This window comes from Schistocerca piceifrons, chromosome 2, assembly GCF_021461385.2.
Source record: "Schistocerca piceifrons isolate TAMUIC-IGC-003096 chromosome 2, iqSchPice1.1, whole genome shotgun sequence".
NCBI classification, from domain to species: domain Eukaryota; kingdom Metazoa; phylum Arthropoda; class Insecta; order Orthoptera; family Acrididae; genus Schistocerca; species Schistocerca piceifrons.
The window spans coordinates 395,777,118-395,804,113 of NC_060139.1; the positions used below are offsets into that span (position 1 = coordinate 395,777,118).

Sequence of the window (26,996 nt, forward strand, 5' to 3'; positions counted from 1 at the left end):
TTGAAATGTGGTGCTACAGAAGAATGCTGAAGATTAGATGGGTAGATCACATAACTAATGAGGAGGTACTGAATGGAACTGGAGGGAAGTGAAATTTGTGGCGCATCTTGACTAGAAGAAGGGATCGGTTGGTAGGGCATATTCTGAGGCATCAAGGGATCACCAATTTAGTATTGGAGGGCAGCGTGGAGAGTAAAAATCGTAGAGGAAGACCAAGAGATGAATACACTAAGCAGATTCAGAAAGATGTAGGTTGCAGTAGGTACTGGGAGATGAAGAAGCTTGCACAGGATAGAGTAGCATGGAGAGCTGCATCAAAACAGTCTCTGGACTGAAGACCACAACAACAACAATTCAGAGAATACAATGTGTTTTATTGTCCTCATGTAACAAGCATGTAATTACAGTGTGCCCACCAAAGTTCTTAAGAACATTAACATCAAAAACTCCACTAGGATTCTCGTAAGAAATAGTAACAATCAACATTTTTTCCAAATAAATTAGTATATAAAGTAGTAACAACACACAACAAAAAAAATGATAAGACACTGCAGAAACTGAACATAAATGCTGTAAATAAAATATTGCATTTCATAAATTATTTGTTAAATAGTGAGCTATAGCATATCAGCTAGGATTTCCCCGACATTTCTCACTTCCGGGTCGTTTTTCTCTCTCCCATATTATAACAAGACCTTGATAATCACTTGTTGCTAATAGGGACTCATCATAGTTGAAGCTAACACCCAGTACAGGAGAAGCATGTCCTTGCAACTTGTTGACACAAGCCTTCCCATCACGTTCAATGTCAAAGAAGTACACACAGGAGTCTTCACTTCCAGTAACTGTGAAGAAAGGAAAAGAAAAAATATTATTTAACTCTTCATGTTGAAATTGATATCTAAATTGAAAATTACTAGAATTGTCAATTATGAAAGGAAATCTATAAGTTAATATAAACACATTTTTAACCTCATGAAATAGTTCATCTACATCTCCAATTGCGCCTGTTACATAATGATAATTTTGCCATGTAAGCACTTAGGAAAAAGGTCTCAGAAACCGATAACAATTTTAATAGACCATTTCAGATCTTTGACGGAATTTTCATCGGTGGGAGGAATGGCATCTTGCTCTAAATGTCAATAGATGTAAGGTAATTTGGATGGATAGGAAAGAATTCCTGTAATATTTGATTACAGTGTTAATGGTACACTTCTCAACTCAGTTATGGCAATTACACACATCTAGGTATAACATTGAGAAATAATGTGATACAGAAAAAGGACGTAAAGCCAGTTATAGGGAAGGCAAATGGTTGACTATGGTTTACGGGGAGAGTTATGGGAAAGTGTACCAAACTATGTACAGAAGACTTGTGTAACCCATTCTTGAGTACTGTTCAAATGTTTAGGATCCTCACCAGTCTAGAATAAAGGAAGAAATGTAAGTAAATCAGAGAAATTCTGCTACATTTGTTACTGGTTAAATCAGTATGAAATGCTACATGAGCTTAAATGGGAATCCCTAGAGAGCAGGCGAATGCCAATGAGCATGTTTAGAGAATCAGCATTTGCAACAAACTGCAGAACAATTATACTGCTTCCAGTATTCATATCACATAAGTTCTAAATAAGGGAGATTAGGGCTCATATGGAGCCACAAGGCAGACATTTTCCCCTCATTCCATTATGAGCAGAAAGGGAATGGTAAGCAATGGTAGCAATTACCCTCCACCATGAACTGTACAGTGGCTCGCAAAGTGTGTATATTACTAGATGTAGGTGTTGAAGGTTGATTTTTAAAGTTCACAATATTAAATACAAATAATTGTCCCCTAAAGTGTTGTTAAACATAGGAAACATTAAGTTAGTCTGCATGAAGTACTTCTGAGAACTGTAACAGTAAACTACTTACAGGTTACATTACAAAATCCTGAAATAAAAGATAACATAACAATGTTTGTAAGGCTATGTGACCTTCTTTTTTTTTGTCCTTACAAATACATAGTTTCTAGAAGGTCATGGACAATACACAGCACTGAAGGCATTTATAGTGCAGAATATGTATTAAGGACATCATATCAATCATGTTTACAAAACTAACAATTACAAAGCTTGAATGAAAAACAAAAGGTTAAACTAGAATTAAATGTTATGGTACACTGAGGTTGTTACACAATTTAAAATCTTACTCTGTAGATTCCATTTGAAAATTATTGCCTACAGTTCAATATGAGTCTGCTATATTGTACTCAGATAAAATGAGAGGGGACTCTGCAGCAGGGATCTGTGTTGTCACCATCAGCATAAATAAATTTACAATTTTTGAGAGCAGTTAACATATTTCACATGCACTCTATAGCATTTCACGGTCCATTACCAACAAAATTTTCATATGTTCTTGCAGCAAAGGGAAACAGAAGAAGAAAATATAGCACACTTACTAACAAAATTAAACTTCTGAAAAACTGTGTTTGTTAATCACCAAATATTCAAGTGCTACTACTTCATAATAGATACTTACTAGCCACAATTGCTTAGCTAAGAGAGTGTAGTTTTTAAATATGTTAATGGAAAATTATGTATGGAAACAAATATACAAATAAATTTGACAATCTCATTGCCATCAACACTGAATCATACATTTATGTGTGTGAGAGAGAGAGAGAGAGAGAGAGAGAGAGAGAGAGAGAGAGAGAGAGAGAGAGAGGAAAACTCACCAACACATGCTCCCTGCCGGAAGGACATGATAGGGCAGAAAGTGGATCGCACTAAGTAATTCTTGTGCCTGATAGAGAACTTGCGCCTCAGCTGCAGACTTCCTTCCTTATCTACAACCCTAAAATTTAACGAAAATTAACATTGTGGGTCACATATAATTTTATCAATAATTAATAATAGTCAATAACTAAAACAGCAAGCTATTAATGTATAATTGCAAGAAAATAGAGATACAAAAATATTTTTGTCACAGAATATGTCAACGCAAAAAAGGGGAAAACCAAATACTAGCTTTTAGAACCAGGAGTTCCTTCGTCTAGCAGAAGACAGTAAAGGGTTGGTGGGAATAGGACTTTTCAGTAACTCATTATGAAAATAAATTAGGACTTCAGGTTAGGAAAAATGGCTGGGCACGAATAGAAGGCCTACACCTGCTGCTGCAGATGACCTTACTTGATTGTACTCTTATTATACAGTTCTTTTGTCTTGCAGATGTAAACATTTAATATGTTTAAAATCACTTCCCTTGGGCAGAAGTTCAAAAAGTTATAATGTGGCAGGTATTTACTAAATTAGTTTTGGCAACGCTGATGAAAACAAAATTACATCTGAGTTACTTTGTTTGTTTCTACAGATGATATTATCATTTTATGAATGAAGGTAATTACAACAGGATCAAACATAACACCACGTGTTCTAAAAGGAAACTTGTTTTATGCAGCACTCCATGCCAGTCTCTTCATCTCTGCAGAACTACTGCAACCTGCATCTATTTGAACCTGCTTACTATAGAGGAGTCTCAACCTCCCTCTACCATTTTCCGCTACCACCATTATCATTACCAAATTAACAATACCTTGATGCCTCAGGTTATGTCATATCCCTTTCCTTAGTCTAGCTGTGCCAGAAAGACCTGACTCGATTTAGTACCTCTTCAACAGTAATTCCATCTACTCACCCAATCTTCAGAATTCTTCTGTAAGGCCATGTTTCAGAAACTTCTACATTCTTCTTGCCTCTAATGTTTATCATCCACATTTCACTTCCATATACGGCTAATCCCAGACATTTAGTTTCAGAAAAGCCTTCCTGCGATTTAGAGTTATGTTTGATATTAACGCATTTCTCTCTTTCAGAAAATCTTCCCTTGTTATTGTAAAGGTTAATTACATGAATGTTGCAAAAAGAAGATAGCATATGGCAGAGGAGAAAGAATGTAGCAGAATGCCTGACAACGTGAACACGAGAAGAAGTCGAAGGAAAGGGGAGGGGGGGTGGCGGGGGCAACTGGCATAATATGGTAATTAACGACAGTGAAAAAAGGACAGTGTTCCTAATTTTCTGGAATTCACATGGATCATCATAGAAATGTAGACAAGAGCCTATACAGCAGTGTTATGTAATATTGCCAGCTTTACTGTGGAGAAACCACTTTGACACTTTCTTGAAGAGATTTACGAAACCAGCAGAGAACATACATGATTATCGCAGGGCTGGAATTTGAGCCTACACTGCAGACCATGGGCTAAGTACTTTCTTCTTGTATTTTATTCCTGAGTCAGACTTAGTATACATTGCCACAAACTGTGGTGCATGCTGTAAGGTACAGCAGTTAGTGTCACTGGTTGATAAGGTCACGATTTCAAACCTTAACACCAGAAATTATTTGTTGTTTAGTATTTATCATTTCTGGAAGGTTCTCACAATGTCTTACATTTGTATCATTTGTATCTTCTGGAATATTCAATATTTGTATAAATAGCAGCACTTTCTGTACAGGAGTTCAGTACTATTGTGGTTATATGTTTGTGCTCGTAACAAACGTGCTCTCAGTGCTAGTTAGTTAGTTACTTTCATGTTTCATGGATCATTTTGCATGAAAAATCGTCATGATGTGGAAGAGTCATTTTACATTCATATTGCAAATTAATTTGTACATCTATCTGTACTCTAAACATCACCATATAATTTTTTTCCCTCCGAAATGAAAACAGGATATACAGATTGAGGTAGCAATTCCTCCCCAACACCTTTTACACATTACAAACATAGCAATTCTTCTACAAAATAGAAGGAGTTGTCAAGGAGAAACTTTTTCAGTTTATTTTCAAATTTTACCTTGCTGTCTGTTAGACATTTTATATTACTGGGTAAGTGTTCAAAATTTTTTGTTGCAGCATTGTGCACCCCTTTCTGTGCTAAAGACAACCTTAATGTTGAGTAATGAATGTCATTTTTTCTTTTAGTACTGTAATTATGTACCTCATTGTTCCTTTTGAATTGTAGTGGATTATTTACAACTAACTTGATACGGGAATAAATATACTGTGAAGCAGTAGTCAGAATGCCCAATTCCTTAAACAGACATCTACAAGATGATCGCGAGTGAGCACCACATATTATTCTTATAGAAAGTTTTTGGGCAAAGAAGACCTTCTTTCTTAGAGATGAGTTACCCCAGAATATTATTCCATATGACATTACTGAATAAAAATAAGCAAAATATGTCAACATACTGATTTCTCTCCCCCCAAAATTTGCTGTGATTCCAAGTGCAAATGTGGATGAACTAAGTTGTTTTAGGAGTTCCAAAATGTGTTTTTTCCTATTTAAATTCTTATCAATAGGAACATCTAAGAATTTTGAAGTTTCCACCCTGTGTTTGATTTCATCACCATGTGTTACACTTATCACTGGTGCAGTGCCCCTAGAGATGCAGAACTGAATATGATGTGTCTTTATGAAATTCAGGGAGAGACCATTCGCAGAAAACCAGTCAATGATACTTTTGAGAACTTTGTTCACCATTTCTTCCATTTCTGTGTGTATACTGGGAGTGATAACAATACTGGTCTCATCTGCAAAAAGAACTATTTCTGCTTGTTGTACATTAGATGGTAGATCATTTATGTATATGAGAAACAGTAGTGGACCTAAGTTTGAGCCCTGAGGAACCCCAAACATGATTTCTTCCTAGTCAGAATTATGTCCCTCGATTCTGTTAGTTGAATTATTACTAAGTACAACTTTCTGCATTCTTTTGCTTAGATATGACACGATCCATTGGTTGGCTATACCATCAATCCCATTAAAAAAAACTTCAATTTATCTACCAGTATACTATGATTAACACAATCAAATGCCTTGGACAGGTCACAGAAGATTACCTACCGGTGCTATTTTGTTATTTAATGTTTGTAATATCTGGCGTGTGAACATGTAAATGTCATTCTCAGTTCAGTAACCCTTCTGAAACCCAAACTGTGATTTGCTGAGGATATTATTGTAGCCAAGGTGAGATACTATTCTATAATACATCACCTTCTCAAAAATTTTGTAAAATGATGTCAGGAGTGAAATACGTCAGTAGTTACTGATGGCACTCTTATCACCTATCTTAAAGAGGGGTTTAACAACAGCATGTTTTAGTCTCTCTGGAAAAATGCCTTGAGTTTGTGATGCAATACATATTTTTGACAATACCAGTCTTATTATATGGGAACAAGTCTTTAGTACTCTCCTGGAAAGACCATCAAAACCAGAAGAGCTTTTATTCTTGAGAGAATGTATGACCCTCTTAATTTCAAAAGTAGAAGTTGTTGATACATTCATATGATGTAATTTTATGAGAGTTATTTCTTCAACATATTGCTGTGATCTATCTCTTGAACTGTTGATCCCTAAGCTTTCTACTATGTTTAAGAAATGATTATTAAATACATTTGTTACCTGTGACTTGTCATTTATAAACCTTCCATTCAATTCCATAGTAATGTTATCCTCTTCTGTAGTTGGTTGTCCTGTCTCTTGCTTCACTATATTCCATGTTGCCTTAACGCTGTTGTCAGACATACTGATTTCTGATATTATGTGCATGTTTCTTGAGTTTTTAATGGCCATTCTTAATAATTTTGAGTAGTTTTTGTAGTGCACAACTACTGCAGGGTCTCTACTTGTTCTTGCCAAAAGAAAAATTTCCCTTTTCCTTTCACAAGATACTTTAATCCCCTTAGTGGTCCATGGTTTTTTACATGGCTGTTTAATGTCTCTTCTAATTAGCTTATGCGGAAAGCTATTTTCAAATATTGATATGAATTTACCATGGAACAGATTAAATTTTATATTGGCATTTGATTATTTATAAATTTCACCCCAGGTTGTTTCTTGTAAACTACTCTTAAAAACATTTGCCCTGTCATCATTAATAATTCTAAATGACTTCCGCTGAGGTATATCCACACTGTAAGGCACTATGTCATTTATCCTGACTAACTGTGCATCATGATCAGAGAGAGCATTTGTTACTGGGTAAACAGTTATTTTCTTGCACCAAAGAAAACATTATCAATTAGAAACCTGCTTCTTTATCCACCCATGTCAGAATGTTAACTACTGAGAGCAAATTGAAGGATCCAAATAAGGTTTCTAGATCCTTTTTCCTATCAGGATCCTTTAGAAAATCTACACTGACGTCACCACGGACTTTTAACTGCTTGCTGATGTCTGACAGACAGCACAATAAGGAATCCAGGTTCCTCATAAATAATTCAAAATTTCCCAGTGGGGATCTGTATACTGTCACAATTAAAAGTGAACTGTTTTTCAGCATTAATTCACAAGCAAACACTTTATGTGCTGATCACTACAAAATCTACTTGTGTCAACACACTTGAACTTGTGTTCTGTCTTAATATATGCAACAATACCTCCTTTTCCCATATTAGTTCTGCATGAGTAAGCTGTTTAGAATTATGTATCACCGAAGAGCCTATTTTCGAATTTGAGGTTGTTCTAATGGCTCTAAGCACTATGGGACTTAACATCTGAGGTCATCAGTCCCCTTGACTTAGAACTACTTAAACCTAAGCAACCTAAGGACATCACACACATCCATGCCCGAGGCAGGATTCGAACCTATGACCGTAGCAGCAGAGCGGTTCCTGACTGAAGCGCCTAGAACTGTTCAGCCACAGCAACCGGCTTTTAAGGTTGTTAAGATGTGCAACTGTTTGGAGGAGATCTCACATACTTCAAAACATATATATCACTGTGGCTCCTAGTAGGCAACAGAAAAGTTGTCGCCTACACTGACGGAACCAGAATACAAGTAGTACATTGTTCCTAACATTTGTATATTCAGGAAACAAAAGGATTTCAAAATAGCAACCAGTCACCTGCAGATCAGGCATCCATCAGTGTTTTCTGGAGACACTGGTCAGGATCTGATGAAATGGCTGAAAGGATTTGACCAAGTCACCATATACAGCAGGTGGCAAAGTTTCGTGACATACTGGTAAATACGTAATTTTACTTCTACATCTACATGGATACTCTGCAAATCACATTTAAGTGCCTGGCAGAGGGTTCATCGAACCACCTTCACAATTCTCTATCATTCCAATCTCGTATAGCGCGCGGAAAGAATGAACACCTATATCTTTCTGTATGAGTTCTGATTTCCCTTATTTTATTGTGGTGATCATTTCTCCCTATGTAGGTCGGTGTCAACAAAATTTGGAGGAGAAAGTTGGTGATTGGAATTTCGTGAGAAGATTCCATTGCAACGAAGAACGCCTTTCTTTTAATGATGTCCAGCCCAAATCCTGTATATTTCAGTGATCCTCTCTCTCATATTTCACAATAATATAAAACATGCTGCCCTTATTTGAACTTTTTCAATGTACTCAGTTAGTCCTACCTGGTACGGATCCCACACCGCACAGCAGTATTCTAAAAGATTACGGACAAGCATAATGCAGGCAGTGTCCTTAGTAGATCTGTTACATTTTCTAAGTGTCCTGCCAATAAAATGCAGTCTTTGGTTAGCCTCGATCTTCTGATGACTTTATTAGTCAATAAATGACAGCGTCATCTGCAAACAACCTAAGACGGCTGCTCAGATTGTCTCCCAAATCATTTATATAGATAAGGAAAAGCAAAGGGCCTATAACACTACCTTGGGGAATGTCAGAAATAACTTCTGTTTTACTCTATGACTTTCTGTCACTTACTACGAATTGTGACCTCTCTGACAGGAAGTCATAAATCCAGTCACACAATTAAGACGATACTCCATAAGCACGCAATTTCATTATAAGCTGTTTGTGTGGTACAGTGTCACAAGCCTTCTGGAATCCAGAAATACGGAATCTATTTGAAATCCCTTGTCAATAGCACTCAACACTTCATGTAAATAAAGAGCTAGTTGTGTTTCACAAGAACGATGTTTTCTAAACGCATGTTGACTTCGTGTCAATAGACCATTTTCTTCAAGGTAATTCATAATGTTTGAACACAATATATATTCTAAAATCCTGCAGCATATCGATGTTAACAATATGGGCCTGTAACTTAGTGGATTACTCCTACTACCTTTCTTGAATATTGGTGTGACCTGTGCAACTTTCCAGTGTTTGGGTAGGGATCTTTCATTGAGCGAACGGTTGTATATGATTGTCAAGAATGGAGCTAATGCATCAGCATACTCTGAAAGGAACGTAATTGGTATACAGTCTGGACCACGAGACTTGCTTTTATTAAGTGAATTAAGTTGCTTCACTACTCTGAGGATGTTTACTTCTACATAACTCATGTTGGCAGCTGTTCTTGATTCGAATTCTGGAATATTTACTTTGTCTTCTTTTATGAAGGCATTTTGGAAGGCTGTGTTTAGTAACTCTGCTTTGGCAGCAGTGTCTTCAATAGTATCCCCATTGCTATTGCACAGAGAAGGCATCGATTGTTTCTTGCAGCTAACATACTTCACATATGACCAGAATCTCTTTGGATTTTCTGCCAGGTTTCGAGATAGCACAGTCCTGGAACAGTGAAGAGAAGCTCTGGGGTGAATTCCATGTTGAATTGAAGGAAACGTTTGGTAACAATCGGCAGTAAGAGAAGGGGGCCAATCATGGGAGATGACACAGTCCCACATACAGAATGTTTTGGCACTATGACAGAAGCCAACAAAATCTCACACTTGATGAAAGAGGTCCCAAAAGACACGTACCAAGCTCTTCTGGCAAACAATGTCACAACAACCAATGAATTCATTAAGAGGCACCAGTGTATCAAGGAAATGCAACAAAAAAGAGTGGATGAAAGAAGTATAACCAACTCCTTAATGTGGTCACAATGACAGCTGCTGAAGACCACCATACCTTTCTCTCTCACACACTTCTATTAGTGAGAGAAGAGATACAGCAATCTATAGTAACCAGAACTATTGGACCAAGTAAGCAGGAGATACCTGCCGTAAATATCAACCCAATACATCGGGAGGTACTAAACAATGTTGAAGAAGAGGTGTTTCAATCTTTTAGCATCAATTTCCTCCACCAGTTCAATGTGCCAGGAAAAATGGACTCTGGCGCCAAGTATAATACCTGAAGAAGAACAGAAACTTGGAGGACAGAGGATAACATTCCAGTGTGTTTCCACTGCGGATGCCTTGGACATATCATATGCTGCTGCAAAGAGAGTGTGTGTGTGTGTGTGTGTGTGTGTGTGTGTGTGTGTGTGTGTGTTTGAGGTTTACGGGCGCTAAACAGCGGGGTCATCAGCGCCCAAACGCATAAAAACAGGAACATATGCAGTGAAGGGACTAAGACGGACAGCGAACAAGGGGAACAGCTAAAAGACACAGACCTCACGCAGTTCCAAATCCTCACATACAGAGGCAAAACAAGAGGAGAAGGAGTGCACTAAAAAAGGAAAGGAAACACAAGGAAGGGAGGACAGAAACCAAAGGGAAACAAGGAGGTATTCGTGACTGGCGGACCTCTTACCTAAAATCTGGGTGAGCCAGTCATCCAGCAGCACATTAAAACCCTCTCCCTGAAATCCGAGGCAACAAATTGGACAGGACACAAAACCGTAAAACCTTAACCACAGACGTTGCGTCGTCTTTCAAAATAGAGGACAAATCCGGTGGCAAAGAAACAACCGCCCTCTGGTCAGAGAATAAAAGACAGTCAAGTAAAATGTGGCGGACAGTAATCTGGATGCCACAAGCACTGCAGATTGGAGGATCCTCCCGTCGGAGTAAAAAACCGTGTGTGAAGGGACTGTGCCCGATGCGGAGGCGAGTGAGGAGAACCTCATCCTGCCTGCATGACTGGTAGGACGTACGCAATGGCCGCATGGTGGCCTTGACCAGACGCAGCTTATTGTCACCGACTGCCAGCCACTCCTCTTCCCATTGACACATAACACGAAAATGCAGGAGGGAGGTAATAGCATGGAGGGGGACGGCACATTCAACAACGTGAGGGAAGGAACATGCATCTTTGGCAGCCACATCCGCCAGTTCGTTTCCCCTAATACCCACGTGCCCCGGCACCCAGCAGAAAGAAACCTCCTTCCCCTGCCGTTGCAGGTGGAGTAGGGCATCATGGATGTTCTGGACGACCGTATCCGCTGGGTACGAGTGTTGAATGGTCTGAAGGGCACTCAGGGAGTCAGAACAGATGAGGAACTTACGACTGGGAACACATCTCATCTGCTCCAATGCCCGCAGGATCGCAAACAATTCGGCATCAAAGATGGTAAACGCCGCAGGAAGCCGTAATTGACGACTCGATCAGGGAAAACAACAGCACAACCAACAGAGTCCCCCTGTTTAGAGCCATCCGTAAATACTAGTACATGGTCCGGATGCTGGTGTAAAATATTGGAAAATAAGGAGGTAAAAACAAACGCAGGAGTGCAGCTCCTCTGGTACTCCGACAAGTCTAAAAGGACGCTCGGCCTCTGGAGCAACCAGGGAGGGAGACGAGTAAAACCCAGTCGTTGGGGGGCCACACACTCCACACCAAGGGACGCAAGCAAATGCTTGGCATGAATCCCAAATGGTCCCTTGCCCTGGGACGACTGGAAAAGAGACGTTCCATAGGCGGTCGGGCAACGGTAGGGTACGCAGGGGAGGTAGGACAGGCAAGGAATTGACACGCCCGTCGCACCATGAGGAGATTCCGCCGGACGGCGAGCGGCGGTTCCCTTGCCTCAGCACACAGGCTGGGGATGGGACTGGTACGGAAGGCACCAGTGGCCAGCCTGATACCCTCATGGTGTACAGCGTCAAGAATCTTCAGATACGAAGGCCTTGCTGACCCATACATGGTGTAACCATAGTCAAGACGCGATCGGACGAAAGCCCTATAAAATTGCAGCAGACGCGCCCGATCTGCTCCCCAGGACCGATGGCTCAGACACTTCAAAATATTCAGTGCCTTCAGGGCCCGCACCTTGAGGTCTTTAAGGTGAGGCAACCACAACAACTTGGAATCAAAAGTGAGGCCCAGGAACCTCACAGTGTCTCTAAAAGGAAGAATGGTGTCCCTCAGACGCAATTCAGGGGAGGTAAAAAGACGTCGAGAACGATTAAAATGAACACACACACATTTGTCTGCAGAAAAGGTAAAACTCGTCTTCGCAATCCATGCCTCTAATCGCTTTATCGTAAGCTGCAACTGCCGACTAGCAGTGACAAGACTAGAGGAAGAACAGAAAACAGCAAAATCGTCCACAAACAAAGAGCATTGGGCAGGACTCCGGATAGTGGACGCGATACTGTTAATGGCGACGGCAAAGAGGACGACACTTAAAACACTTCCCTGAGGAACACCATTCTCCTGCACGTACAAATCAGAAAGCACAGTACCAACCCGATATCGAAAGAGGCAGTGGGAAAGAAAGGACCGAATGAAGATGGGGAGACGGCCACGAAAGCCACACTGATGGAGTTGATTGAGGATTAGGCGGTGCCAAGTAGCATCATACACCTTATTAATGTCAAAGTATACATCTAGACAATGCTGGTTACGTAGGAAGGCCTGCTGGATGGCCGCCTCAAGCAGGGTCAAATTGTCGATAGTGGAACGACATCTCTGAAAGCCACACTGAGAGGGGCTAAGGAGCTGCCTGGTCTCGAGCAGCCAAACCAGGTGACGGTTGACCATGCGTTCCAACGTCTTCCTGACACAGCTCGTCAAAGCAATACTCCGATAACTACTGGGATGCGTTCGGTCCTTCCCTGGTTTGAGGAGGGGAACCAAAATCGCCTCCCTCCACGAGTCAGGGTACGTGCCGGATAACCATATCATATTAAAACAATTCAAGAGAACTTCCTTGGAAGGCAGTAACAAGTGCTACAGCATGCTGTACCGGATTTGATCATGACCAGGTGCAGTATCATGAGCCACAGACAGCGCCGAATCCAGTTCCCACATTATGAAGGGGCAGTTGTAGGGTTCAGAATTTGGAGACCGGAAGTCCAAGTGACCCCTCTCGATGGCAGTGCGGTAGCGGCAGAAATCTGGATCACAGTTAATAGTGGCGGTAGATGCCGCAAAATGCATGGCCAGTGTCTGGGCAATGTCTCTCGGCGCCGGGAGAAGACTTCCCTGATGCAGCAATGCCGTGACAGGTAGCTGGCCGAGTTTCCCGGAAATCCTCCTGATGGCTTCCCATACTTTCGTAGAACTAGTGGAGCGGGAGATGGAGTTCAAGAACGATTGCCATGACCGTCGTTTGCTCTCTTTAATCACTCGCCGCGCTTTGGCTCTTGCCACCCGAAAGGCCGCAAGATTGTCAGCTGAGGGACAGCACTTGAAGCGGCGCAGAGCTGCACAGCAGGCTCGGATGGCTGAGCGGCACTCAGCGGTCCACCAAGGGACAGGACGCCTCTTGGGATGTCCGGATGACCGGATGACCGTGGGATTGACAATTCAGCAGCATGGGAGATCACGGCTGTAACATGGTCTACCCATTCGTGGACGCTGGCATGGTGTTCCAAAATAGCCAGTTGGCTGAAAAGTGTCCAGTCAGCTCGGCAGAGGTGCCACCGGGGCGGCACTGGTAATGCCATAGCCTCATCCAGGAGGCGAATCCAAAGGGGGAAGTGGTCACCAGAATCGAGGTCAGCAGCAACCTCCCACAGAGCAGAATCCGCGAGTGCTGGAGAGCAAAAGGAAAGGTCAATAGCTGATGACGACCCAGAAGCAGTACAGAAATGAGTGAGAGCACCAGAGTTGAGGATGCACAGTTCTTCAGACATCATGAGGCTTTCCAGAATGCGGCCCCTGGGGCAAGTAGTCAAAGAGCCCCATAAGACATTATGAGCATTGAAGTCCCCCAGAAGAAGAAATGGGTGGGGGAGTTGGCTAATAAGGTCTGTGAGAGCCTCAGAGTCTATCGCATCCTGAGGTGGTAAGTAAAGTGAACAGACTGTGAGCCTCCAACCCACAAGAAGGTCAACTGCAACTGCTTGCAAGTCTGTAACGAGAGGGAGCTCAGATGATGGGTGCATGTCACGGACAAAAACCGCAACACCACCCTTTGCCCTTTCCCCTGTCAGATCATCCTTCCGATATACGGTATAGCCCCGTAAAGAAGGAGCATCAGTGGCCTGAAAATGTGTCTCTTGGAGACATAAGCACAAAGGGCACTCTCGTACAAGGAGTTGTAATTCGGCTACATGCGTCCTGAACCCATTCAGGTTCCACTGTAATATGGGAGCCAGTGATCAGGGTGGCTGAACTTTCACCCTGCCTCTGTGTTTTGGAGGAGAGCCCGTACTGGCCGGATATTTATTCCTGGGGCGAGAAGATCGCCCCCGGTCGACATCAATGTCCATCAGCTCCGATGACGACCCACGGGAGATGTCAGACAGTACAATGGCCTCGTCATCGGACCGACACTGACCAGTCTCCTCAGGTGGCAAAACCTTCACCTTCGGCGTCTTTGTCTTGGGGGGCTTAGAATGCAGAGCCTTGTCAGCAGGTGGAGCTGTACTCGCCTGGGCAGAAGGCGCCATATGGGAAGAGGCAGGAAGTACCCCAATGTCAGCAACCACGGCCTTGTCCGACGTTGCGGGGAGAGCCGCAGGTTTCAAAACAACCGCAGCAGCACAAGTGCACTGGCAAACGCAGGTATTAGTGCTAACACTAGCAACCTCCGTTTGCGTAGCAACAGTGGCCATTTGTACCGGTTGTTTCAGAGCGGAAGCGAAAGATGTTGTAAACACAGGAGGTTGCATGGCCTTAAAGAGCTTCTTGGCCTCACCATAGGGGATGCGCTTAGATGTTTTGATCTCCTGGATCTTCCGTTCGTCAAGATAGATGGGGCAGATCCGGCTCCAGACAGGGTGACTCCCAGAGCAATTCACGCACTTCACAGGCGATGAACAATCGGCTCCTTCATGGGCAGGCTGACCACATTTACCACAAGTGGCTATCCCATTGCACCCCAACGTAGTATGCCCAAAGCGCTGACATTTAAAACAGCACATTGGGTTGGGGAAATATGGTCGTACTGGCAAATGTAAGAACCCCGCTTTAACATGCTCTGGGAGTCTCGGGCAACTGAACGTGAGAATAAACGAGTCGGATTTGACGAGGTCCCCATCGACTCATTTCATAATATGCTGCACGTCAACAATACCTTTGTCAGCCCACTCAGATTTTAACTCGTCTGTGGAGATATCCACCAAGTCCCTACATGTCACAACACCCTTACTATAATTCAAAGTGGAGTGGAGCTCGGTCTCGATAGCGTACTCTCCGAGACAGGTTGCTTTCCGAAGAGAAGCAACTTGACGGGAACTAGAAGTCTCAACTAACAGAGTACCATTGCGCAGTCGCTTAACAGATTTCAGTGTACCTGCAATTCCCTCAAGACCTTTGTGGATGTAAAAGGGAGAAACCCTCTCAAAGCTACCCTCCTTCTGTTTAATAATCAAAAACACATTCTGATTATCAGCATGTGCTCTGTTACGACAGTCTGATAAATCGCTAGCAACACCAGGAGCTGGAGGACTCGCAGCATGAAGTCGCTTTTTCGATGGGGTGTGTTTTTCTACCAGTGGCCCACCCAATCCACTGGTAGGGGGAAATGTAGAGGTCGAAGGGTCCATTGCGGTCCCACGAGCAGCTAGGGAACTAAAGGTCCGCTCAGACAGAGCCCCGCATGCCTGAGTAAGCCGTATACAACTGGGGTGCGGCAGGTGCCCCAGAGGTTGCCCGCTTGCGACTGTTCCACCCCAACAGCCATGCATCTCATAGGCGCGGAGCACACCGTAAGATTGAGGGGTTTTTATAGAGGTTGGCCTTAGTCGCAATCCAGGCGGTCAAGCCAAGATTACCATTCCCCGCAGCACACAACATTCCACCGCCACGCCATATGGTGGTCGCTGAAGCATGTCCGGGAGTTACGGTGACAGGAGACTGGCGGCGCAGACCAGTCCCCAGCTCAGGACCCCGGGGCCGCCAAGCCCGTACTCAGCAAATGAATGCTGAGCCCCTGGGGGCTGCTGCAAAGAAAGAAGGTGAGTTTTTAATGACTACCTTGCTACCAGTTGATAGCCATCACTACAGTTCTATTGATGCCAATCAAGTGCAGACAATTATAGCTGAGCTGTAGGATGAAGCCCATTGCCAATTGTTGGATGAGGTTCCTGTCTATCTCACCCTAGCCATTCCCTATTGCCATATGGAAGTATCAATTACTGCCTTGCCAACAAATTTACGAAAACTAAGTGAGGAAACCATCTATGAACATGAGGCTGTCAGATATGAAAATCCTTCATGGACGACAATCTCCAAGATGTCAGGAAATCTCATCGTCAGCTGACTTATTGGGGCAGTAGTCAATTCAGGGGCTTCCTTTTCTGTAATGTTGAATAGTTATAGTCATCAGCTAACGATGGCTATGTTCTGTGATGCAAAATCATTGGACTGAAAGTAACAAATGGGAAATATGTTCAGCTGACAGCAACATGTATTGCAAGAATAACTACCAATGTTAGAACACAACCCTTCAAGTTTGTTGTTGTAATGTTATTCTCAGAATGAACTTTTTGCAGGCATCACAAGCAGTAATTGACTGTGGAAGATCAAAGCTCCAGATTGATGAATCTGTTTCAAAAAGTGCACGTAACAAAGATTGCTTTGGACAGGTGTTTGCTCCTGAAGACATTATTATCCTGCCATCATCAACAAGCAAGTTCTAGTCATAAAAGAAGATGCTCAGTTGAACTGTGAAGCTTTTGTCAGTTCCAAAAGGCCATTCAGGTTCACAAAAGGTTTCTACAAGCCACTGAGGATCATAAGCATTGCAGGTGGTCATGGAAAACTTCGGATCACTTAACTGTTACTGGCAGCTACAACTCATCCATAAAGGTATCTGCATAGGCACAGCTGAATTGGTCCAGGAAGGGAAGCTTAGTGCCATTGATGAAGAATTGTGCTCCCTTACCGCTACTAACAACACAGAGAAGCAAGCTACTATCAAACTGCCAATAGGATACGAGTGACGAATGAACAAAGTTAGTGAGTGCCAGCCATTCTGCACCAATTTTCAGATGTTTTAAAATCCAGAGTCAAGAAAAGACAGACCAGACCAATATTGTATCGCCACTGAGGATTATCCACCAATTAGTCAGCACTTGTACAGGGTGTCGCTGGCTGAATGACGGATAATCCAGGTGGAAGTGGAGAAGAGGCTGCAAGATGACACCACTGAACTTTCAGATAGCCTTTGGTCCTCTCCTGTGGTCTTCCCCTGTGGTTCTTGTGAAACAGGATGATGGCACATAGCATTTTTATGTTGACTACCAATGACTGAATAAAGTTACAAAGAAAGATTCCTATCCATTGCGGCGCACTGACAACCCCCTAAAATAGACTGACTGAAACAAGCAAAGTATTTCTCAACAATGGACATGCAGACAGGCTACTAGTAACTGAGGTTGACAAGATTGACCACGAAAAGACTGTCTTCATAACCCCTGATGGCCTCTATGAATTCAAAGTTAAGTCATTTGTGCCTTTTCGTCAGCAAAGAAATGATCTTGGGGCACCTAGGGTGAAGGAGTGCATCTCTATCAACAGAAAATAAGAGCATCTGCAGATTTGCCAACTCCTCAGCCCATTCGTGACGTTAAATGTTTTCTCAAAATGTGCTCATGCTACTGGCAATTCATTTGGGATTTCTATACCAAAGCATGTCCTGTATGGAGACACCAAATTTTCCTGGAATAAGGTGCAAGAAAGATCTTTCATTGTCTTTAGGAAGATGATAACATCTTCTCCAGTCCTAGTTGTTGTATGATGAGAATTCCCAGAGATAACTTCACACCAACATTAGGAGTTGTGGGATAGGTGCAGTTACAGTGAAAATTCAGTAAGGTGCTGAAAATGTGACAGCATACGATTCCAGAATTCTCTCTAAATCAAAGACGAACTACTCTACAACTGAGAAAGAATGCCTTGCAGTCGTTTGGGCCATCAACATGTTCTGGCTGTAAGTGTTTGGCAAACCATTCACTGCTGTGATGGACCAACATTCTCTATGATGGCTGACTAACCAGAAGGATCCATCAGATTGAATAGTAAGATAGACACTGAGGATTCAGGAGTATGTCACAGTAGTACACAAAAGGACGTAAACACAAGGATGCCAACTGCCTTTCGAGGAACCCTTTGGCAAAACACAGCAGCATGGATGAATCTCAATCAGTCCTGCATTAAATTACAATTAATAAACAGAGTATCATATAAGAGGAGCTATGATCCAACAGGGTGGAAATACTTGCTCATGATTCCAGATTATCTGTGGCCAGGTGCCTGAAGTAGTTCCCCAAAACTCCAACATCTGTTTACCTCAGATTCGTGAAGACTCTAGGTAGAATCAGACACAGGTATCACTGGACAGGTCTCTATTGACCCATTAAGACAGTATGTGAGAGCCACATCAAGGAATCAAACAATGGAAAATCCGGGATGGAATGTAACAATATTATGAAAAGGAATGTTGCTACAGTTGCTACTCACCATATAACAGAGATACTGAGTTGCAGATAGGTACAACAAACAGACTGTCACAAATAAAGCTTTCGGCCAGTAATGCCTTCATTAGATAGAGGGCAAGGTGGAGGTGGTGATGGGGAGGGGAGGCGGGAGGGGAGGGGAATAGTGGAAAAGGAGAGAAGTAAAAAGACAGGGTGTGATGCTGGAATGTCCTGCCCACTATCATTCCCACCCCTCCCACAGTGGTATTCCACTGTCCACTGAACCTATACAATATACTCATCCAACCCTACAAAGCCCCTGCTCCCAACCCCTTACCTCATGGCTCATATCCTTGCAATAGATCTAGATGCAAGACCTGTCCCATACATCCTCCCACTCCCACCACCACCACCACCACCACCATCACCACCACCACCTACTCCAGTCCAGTCACAAAAATCACCTACCCCTTAAAAGCATGGTTACCTGTGAAACCAGTCATGTGATCTACAAGTTAAGCTGCAACCACCATGCTGCATTCTATGTGGGCATGACAACCAAGAAGCTATCTGTCTGCATGAATGGCCCCTGAAAAACTGTGGACCACCCAGTTGCCGAACACACTGCCAAACATGACATCCTTCATTTCAATGACTGCTTCACAGCCTGTGGCATATGGGTCCTTCCCACGAACAACAGCTTTTCTGAATTGCGCAGCTGGGAACTTTCCCTGCAATACATCCACCATTCCCATATTCCTCCTGGCCTCAATCATCATTAGCCACTGTCCTCACCCATCCAGCCCCTTCCCTGTTCCCATTCCAGCACTACACAGCCATCATTTGTAACGTTCCCTGGCAAACTCACACATTAACAAACTAAAATTTATTTGTACCATATACGCCGCTCTGAGCATTTGTATATAATGTAATTATTTAACAAAAAATATTATTGAATTTTGCGTAAAAGACATTTGTTATTATTGTAATATTTTTTGTAGTAATATTCTCTCTGTATTTAGGATGGTAATATTTCTATATTAATAATGTAATTGCGAAATGTGTCAATATCTGTGATAACAGAGACGTGAAATTCAGCCAGAGGGAAATAATGTCGTGAAATTACAAAGAAATGTTAATAGTCAGCAATACTATAAAAGCACAATGCACTATGTATTCTTTGGTCTTCCTCGTTTAGAGCTGAAAGCGGTAGGAAGCTGTGTCGATGTATTTGGTGAATGGGTAGACGTCATTTGTCTGTATCTAGATTTAGCCGCCATTGAAGGAGAAATTACGAACTAATGTGAGTTGAATATTTGTTGTGGTAAAAATATATTGAAATTTATAAAAGGTGTGTATTATTAATGTAAATTAGCTTGCCCATGTCATCTATAATATTTCTTTAAAGAGTTTTCAGCATTTTTTTAGCGGTGTTGCTGGGCTGTGCCGCGACCGATCGATTTGCAGCGGCGGCACATTTAAAAAATTGTTCCGCTAAAGGGAAAATCAACCAAACCCATAAATCGGGACCAGATAGATAAAAATTAACAGTGAATTAAGAGAATGTTCTTCTTTTACAGCGATCCAGAGACTGACTGAGATTTTAAAAATAGTTACACATTTGTGCATTCTTAGACGGATAGTTAACATTGAAATTTAACAATTTTGGTTCTTTCAAATAACTGAAATGTATAGCGAAGTAGGTTTGATCAGTGATAATTAAATGTCGGCTTGGTAATAATTAACCATTTTCTGCTAATAGTGATAATCTTGTGTTCAAAAGCTAACGCCGGGAAAGAATTCAGTAAATATTATTTAAAAAAAAAAAAAAAAAATCCACTGCATTTAGAAAATGTGTGCCAAGGCCGAATGATGTAAAGAATTTAATTTTCAACTAAATATTCTTAACCAGTTAATATGAGTTCACGTAATTTTTAAATGTACGTAATTCTTTTGAAAGTGAAAAATTTTTATTACCACACGTAAATAAGAGAGAGGTTCTACAACAAAGTTCGTACGTACAGAAAAGATAAATTAATTAACTTAAAAGCAAATTTTATTCTTTGACGAAAAGATTTTTGCATAGCAATTTCGTTAAATTGGCGCCCAACGTGGAGCACGAATATGCAGTGGCCACTAAATACCCATGAGATAACTAGGGAATTATTATAGTCGGACTTTGTTGGAGAAAATTTAATAATTTTTCCATGTATTGTATGTATTGCATAACCAATATTGTGTGGTAATACCTGTATATGATTTTTTGCATGAGAACACTATATATCCAAAGGCAAGCTGAAGAAGAGAGCTCATTATTTCGAAAAATTAATTACCTACCACAATACCAGGGGGCAGCTGCACCCAAGATAGATCACCAAAAGGTAAAGCTACAGTGTAGTTGTCCTGTGGGTAGTAAAGTAGCCTCAGTGCAGTGTTCTCGGATCATTAGTGGTGTGCTTGTTGTTAGTGCTTTGTTTTAAAATAACAGGACATTTGAGTAGTTAGTCATTGTAGTATATAATAAGTGTGTTTTAACAAATGACCATTTCTTGTGTGATTATGTCAGTGAAACCTGAGTGTTAGGATATTTAGTTCAGATCTTATTTCTTTAGTTTACTATGGTTAGATTGCGTAGTCAGAAGGATATCAACATGGATAATGAACAACAGTTAGTAAGTAGTGATACCGAGTTAGAAAGTGGGACACAAAGTAATGTTAGTGACGTAGTTCAGGAAGTACAATGTGAGAATCTGGGGGCAGAAGGGCAAGAAATGTTGCCACTGCCACTCAGTAATTCAGTTGATAGCGGAAATACTGTGCCACCCGCAAGCACTGGACACGGACCAGAGAGTGGTGAGGTGTCAGAAGTGCAATCATTAAGAGTTATGTTCGAGCGCATGCTCAATTTCCAAGCTGAATTTGTATGTATGCAAGCAGAACGTGAAAGAGAACGTGATGCTAAACAAGCAGAGCGTGACCAGAGATTGGTAGCTGAATTTGCATGTAAACAAGCAGAGCGTGACCAGAGATTGGTAGCTGAATTTGCATGTATGCAAGCAGAACGCGATAGTGAACGTGATGCTAAACAAGCAGAGTGTGATAGAGAACGTGATGCTAAACAAGCAGAGCGTGATCGACGCATGCATGAGAGAGACTTGCAGTTAATGCAATCTTTAGAAGCTATGCAAAGTGAGATTGTTAGTATGAAGCAAAACTATGAAACCTTACCCAAAGCGGTGAAAGAACTAAGCGAAAGAGTAGATAGTATCCAAGTGGCTAACGCCAGTATCGTAGAGGAAATCAGTGTACTGACCAACAGGGTGGAACAATTGGAGATTGACACAAATCAAGTAATTGAGCACAAAGTGTCCGAACAAGTGCACGCCGCGATTGAAGCCAAAGACGCGGGCTCCAATGCGGAAATAAAGGACCTTAAAAAGGCGGTGCACACTGACATTCCGCTATGGCAGCGGAATGTCAACCGTCGTCTTGTCGAGCTAGAAATCAGCTTGCTGCACGGTGACGCGCAGGGGTGTGTCACGCCAGCCAGGTCCAACAATGATAGGCATATAAATACAGCAGTAAAAAATTGCGACTGCGAGACAGAACAGGCAACCAATGTAAGCAAAACAAATAAATGTCATTCCAAAGTAGTGATTGAAGAAAGTCTGATTAGAAACCGACAGTTTCAGATCTTTACAACGGAGAAGAAATCTGTTCACCCTGTAGTGTCTATCAAGGGATTTAGAAACATTTTGCCTAGCGTTTGGAGTCATACACAGAAAATACAGTTCGTTATGTCTTACATACAAGGAGATGCTGCATTATGGGCAACCGAAGCAGCTGACAGTTGCGATACATATGAGCAATTTGAAAAGGCATTCTTGGCCAAATATTGGTCAACATGTATTCAGGAGAGATTACGGAAGGGGGGTATATAATCCAGAGCCGTATTCTCCACGATTAGGCAATTTGCGAAAATATTTTGAGAAGTACATTAATAAGACCCGTTATTGGGACGAGCAGATTTCATCCCGGGATTTGATCAGACTTTTGAAATCACACTTGCCAATACACGTAAAGGAAAAACTTATACACGTGCCCGAAAATGACATGGAACATTTCTTGTCTGTTCTGGACTCAATTGACCTGATTCAGGAGGATGTTAAGGCAGCCTCTGAACAGGCTAGAAGTAACGGAAACAGTTACAGAAATGGTCGAAATAACACGCCTCCAGCAAGTAATGGAAATGGCGGAGGTAACAATAGGAGACAAGATTATGTACAAAACAGGAATAGAGGTAGAGACCGGAACGGCAATAGTCCGCCGGTGAATAATGACCGGAAAAGGAGGTCTGATGACCGATATGAAACAGGCCCACCAAGCAATAGTAGATGGAAAAATGCCAGGGGGCCGTGGAACACTAATACTTATAATGATGCAAACCGAACTTGGCCACAGAACCAGAGGCCCAGTCCGGACCGGCAAAACAGTGAAAGATATGACAATAACCGACCGCCACCACAAAATGCGCCAATTACGCAACCGTGGCGGCCGACGCAACACAACTTACACATAGTGGAGGTCAGTGACACAGAGCAGCCACACCCATCCACCAGCAATAATCCAACAAACTAGATTCAGCCGAGATACGCTCTCCATCGTCGGCTGAGGTTTGGAGTGAGAGCAGCCCGACACAGAACAAAACATCGAGAATCTGTATCCTTAGGTATAATGACGGGGTACAGATGGGACATGAATTAATAACTGAACCATCCACGTGCATAAAGGAGCACAAAGACAAAGTAAAAGCGATAATAGAGATCAAAATTAACAATATTGATGTGCAAGCAATCGTAGATACAGGTGCTACTGTCAGCGTCATGAGTATGGACTTATTCAGAGTACTGGGGAAAGAAAAGCATATGCTGACTTTTCCCGTGAATAATTGTAAAGTCACTGGAGCCATAAGTGCACAGCGACAAATAATTAAACTCCAAGTGCGGGTAGAGATGTATTTAGGGGAAGAAGCCATAGCGTGCTCATTCCTGGTAGTAAAGGGTTTAAAGGTAGCCTGCATTTTGGGGGTAGATTTTTTGAGAGAAAGGGACGCAATAATCGACCTTTCTCAGGGAAAATTAAGTTTGATGAACGTGGATAGGAGGATAGAATTGTCCATGCTCAGATCTGAAGAGGTACCTGTGCCTAATTGTAATACTATTAACATAAAGTGTAGGAATCAGTGGATACTACATCCAGATAATCATTGTCAAGGACAAAATCTCTATTATCCAGATGTACAAAGTGATCAATTAAAAGCAAATGTGGACGCACTTGTGAACAAAGTATCACAGTCCAAAAATTTGAATTCAATGCAACAGCAGGATTTGGTACAGTTATTATCTAATTATGCAGATGTATTTTCAGAACGACCAGGAATTGTTAAGGGATATCAGTACAATATCGAGGTGATACCTCACAAAACCTACTGTCGAGCCTCATACTCCATTCCTTGGTCCAAGAAGGAAGTAGTAGCTAAGGAAATAAGAAAACTGATCGTGTGGGGAATAATAGAACCATCTTTGTCCCCTTATAGTAGTCCTTTGGTGGCGGCAGCAAAAGCAGACGGACAGGTACGGTTAGTATTAGATGCGAGAGACATAAACAAAATTATTGTACCTGTCAGGACTCATCCGGAAAACTTAGATGAGCAAATTCAAAAATTCCATGGAGTGCAATATTTGACATCTATTGATATGAAAAGTTCATTCTGGCAAATCCTGCTCACACCCGAGTCAAGGAAATATACTGCATTTATGTTTGGGGGAAGGAGCTACCAATTTAGGGTACTATCTTTCGGCTTAAATGTAAGTGCAGGGGTTTTCATAACAGCCCTCGACGCAGTTTTAGGTTCGGATTTGCTGCAAAGGGTAACAGTGTATGTAGACGATCTGGTGATTGCTACTGCCACCTGGGAGGAGCACGTAGAACTACTGAGTAGAGTTTTAGAAAGGTTTAAGCAAGCGGGAGTAACAGCGAATCTTGAGAAATCCAAATTTGGACGTAATCAGATTAAATTTCTAGGTCACATAACAACACCACAAGGCATCAAACCTGACAGCAAAAAACTTGACGCAATTTGTGGGTTTCCTAGTCCGAGAACTAAGAGACAACTCAAAGCGTTTATAGGTCTTGCATCCTTTTTTTAGACGGTTTGTTCCAAACCAATTAATGAATAACGAATCTTTATTGAGCCTGTTGCGTAAAAATGCGCACTGGATGTGGACAGAAGAATGTCAATGCGCATTTGACGCTATCAAAAACGCCTTAGTGAATGCAAACATACTGCGACACCCAGACATGACAAAAGATTTTTGCATAGCAACAGATTCGTGTTCATACGGTCTGGGTGCTTGTCTATTTCAGTGGGACAGGAGCAATGACCCCGCAACAATCAATGTAATCGGATTTGCCAGCCGCACACTAAACAGCTGCGAGAGAGCATATTCCGCTACCGAATTAGAGGCTCTTGCAGTGGTTTGGGCGGTAAAGAAATTCAATTATTACATCTATGGTAAAGAAGTCAAAGTATTCAGTGACCACCAGGCTCTGAGCTATTTAATGTCTTGCAAATTATACCATACCCGCTTGCTAAGATGGAGGTTAGCATTGCAGGAATATAAAATTAAGATTATGTACCTAAAAGGACAAGATAATGTTGTAGCTGATGACTTGTCGAGGCTTCCACTAGGGTAATCCTCAATGTCTAAGATTTTAGAACAATCGGAGGAATATCGAATACTCTTAGTACAAGATAAGGTACATAGGAGGGACTTTTTACATATGTGTAAGAATATGTCTATATTGCAGGAAACTGATCCGATTTGGCGAGATATCATTAGCAAAATTAAAGAAGGAACCAATCTTAAAAGTGTTCAGAATTTCAAAATAATAGATGATATTCTGTATTATAAAACGGGTGTGTCAAATGACCATGGAGTCGTGTGTATACCGCAACAGGCTATCCCAGCTGTAGTGTGGCACACGCATTTAGCATGGGGTCACGCTGGGATAGGCAAAACAATAAGGATTTTATCCAGATTCTGTTACTTTAAGGGAATAAGCCAGCAGACTCGCACCATTATCAGGACTTGTCCTCTGTGCAAAAAAGCTAAGTTTCAAAATAAGTCCACAAGGTTTGAACTGCATCCTATAGTGCCTCATAGGCCACTTCAGTTAGTATCTATAGACATAGCAGGACCCTACCCACGAGCCAGGGGTGGATTAAAGTACATTTTAGCGGTGTGTGACCTTTTCTCTAAATACTTAAAAATATACTGCCTTAAATCAGCCACTGCTCATGGAATAGTTAAATGGTTAAGGAAAGAATATTTTACACAAGTGGGTAAGCCTGAAGCGATAATATCGGATAATGCTTCCTATTTTACAGGCCATACCTGGAAAAACTATTTACATGAACAAGATATAAAGCACATACTAATATCCCGTTTTCACCCACAAGCAAGTTTAGTAGAGAGAACATTTGGAGAGTTAAATAAATTTTTCAGGTTATACATTGCATATAAGCACACAAGATGGCCAGATCTGATACCTAAGTTTGTGGAAATTCACAACGCAACCCCGCATGCTCCTACGGGGTATCCACCAAACGAGATTATAATGAATAATAATAGAGTTCTGAATGAGTGGCTGGCACCTTTGCCTAAGGTCCCAGTCATTCCTGAGCCTAAGGAAGAGAAGATAAGAAAAGCAGAGACTACACTGTAGTTACGTAGGACCTTGATAGTAAAGTGTGACATGATTTCAAAGGAGTTATTGAACAATATGCCTGAACCCGGCTGGAATGCACAGATAAAATCTACTCGAACACGAATATAGATGATTTTTGGGCAAACTAATACGAAATTTTAATATTTGTTACCATGTACGCAAATATCACACACCTTGGTAAAGAGTTACGAATGTGCTGTTACAAAAATTGCACAGCGGACATTGTAAATAAAAATAAAGGAACTTAAACAAAAGTGCAGTATTGTGTGGCAGAGACAGACAGTGACTGTTAAACCTGCAGCAATACGTCACGAAGTTGTTGTGTATAAGTAATAAAAAACTGTATTATCGCCGTGTGTACAAGTGGACAAGGAACTAGCACGACACGAACAGTGAGCCGATAACGGACGGTGGACCAAGTTAGTGTCAAACTTTAATTCTTTGTGTGTCAAGGGACGCCAGAAAAGCGCATTGACTACAAAGATACATTTTGTCCTAAGGTGAAACTTGCGTGTGACTAATGACAAGTCATGACATGGTGAAAATTATTGTGTGCCCATAAAACGTGTTACTGTGACAACGAAACATTGTGCAAACCAGACTAGTGAAGGCCTACTGAATAATAACTGCCAATAACTGTGTGCGTTCTTTCCCACAGCAGGAAAAATGCCCATAAGGATAGTACACTGTTTGTG

General features: G+C 41.7%; 1 protein-coding gene across 1 annotated transcript in view; it reads right to left on the minus strand.

Annotated features, from left to right (window-relative positions):
• Positions 1 to 353: 353 nt before the first annotated feature.
• Positions 354 to 26,996, minus strand: part of LOC124776345 (WD repeat-containing protein 13-like) — a 90,047-nt gene continuing 63,404 nt past the window's right edge. The window contains exons 9-10 of the mRNA XM_047251294.1: positions 2,723 to 2,841; positions 354 to 845 (exon numbers count right to left, since the gene is read on the minus strand). Of these exons, the coding sequence (XP_047107250.1) occupies positions 628 to 845; positions 2,723 to 2,841 (337 nt within the window). The 3' untranslated portion in view covers positions 354 to 627. The remainder of the gene's footprint in view (positions 846 to 2,722; positions 2,842 to 26,996) is intronic.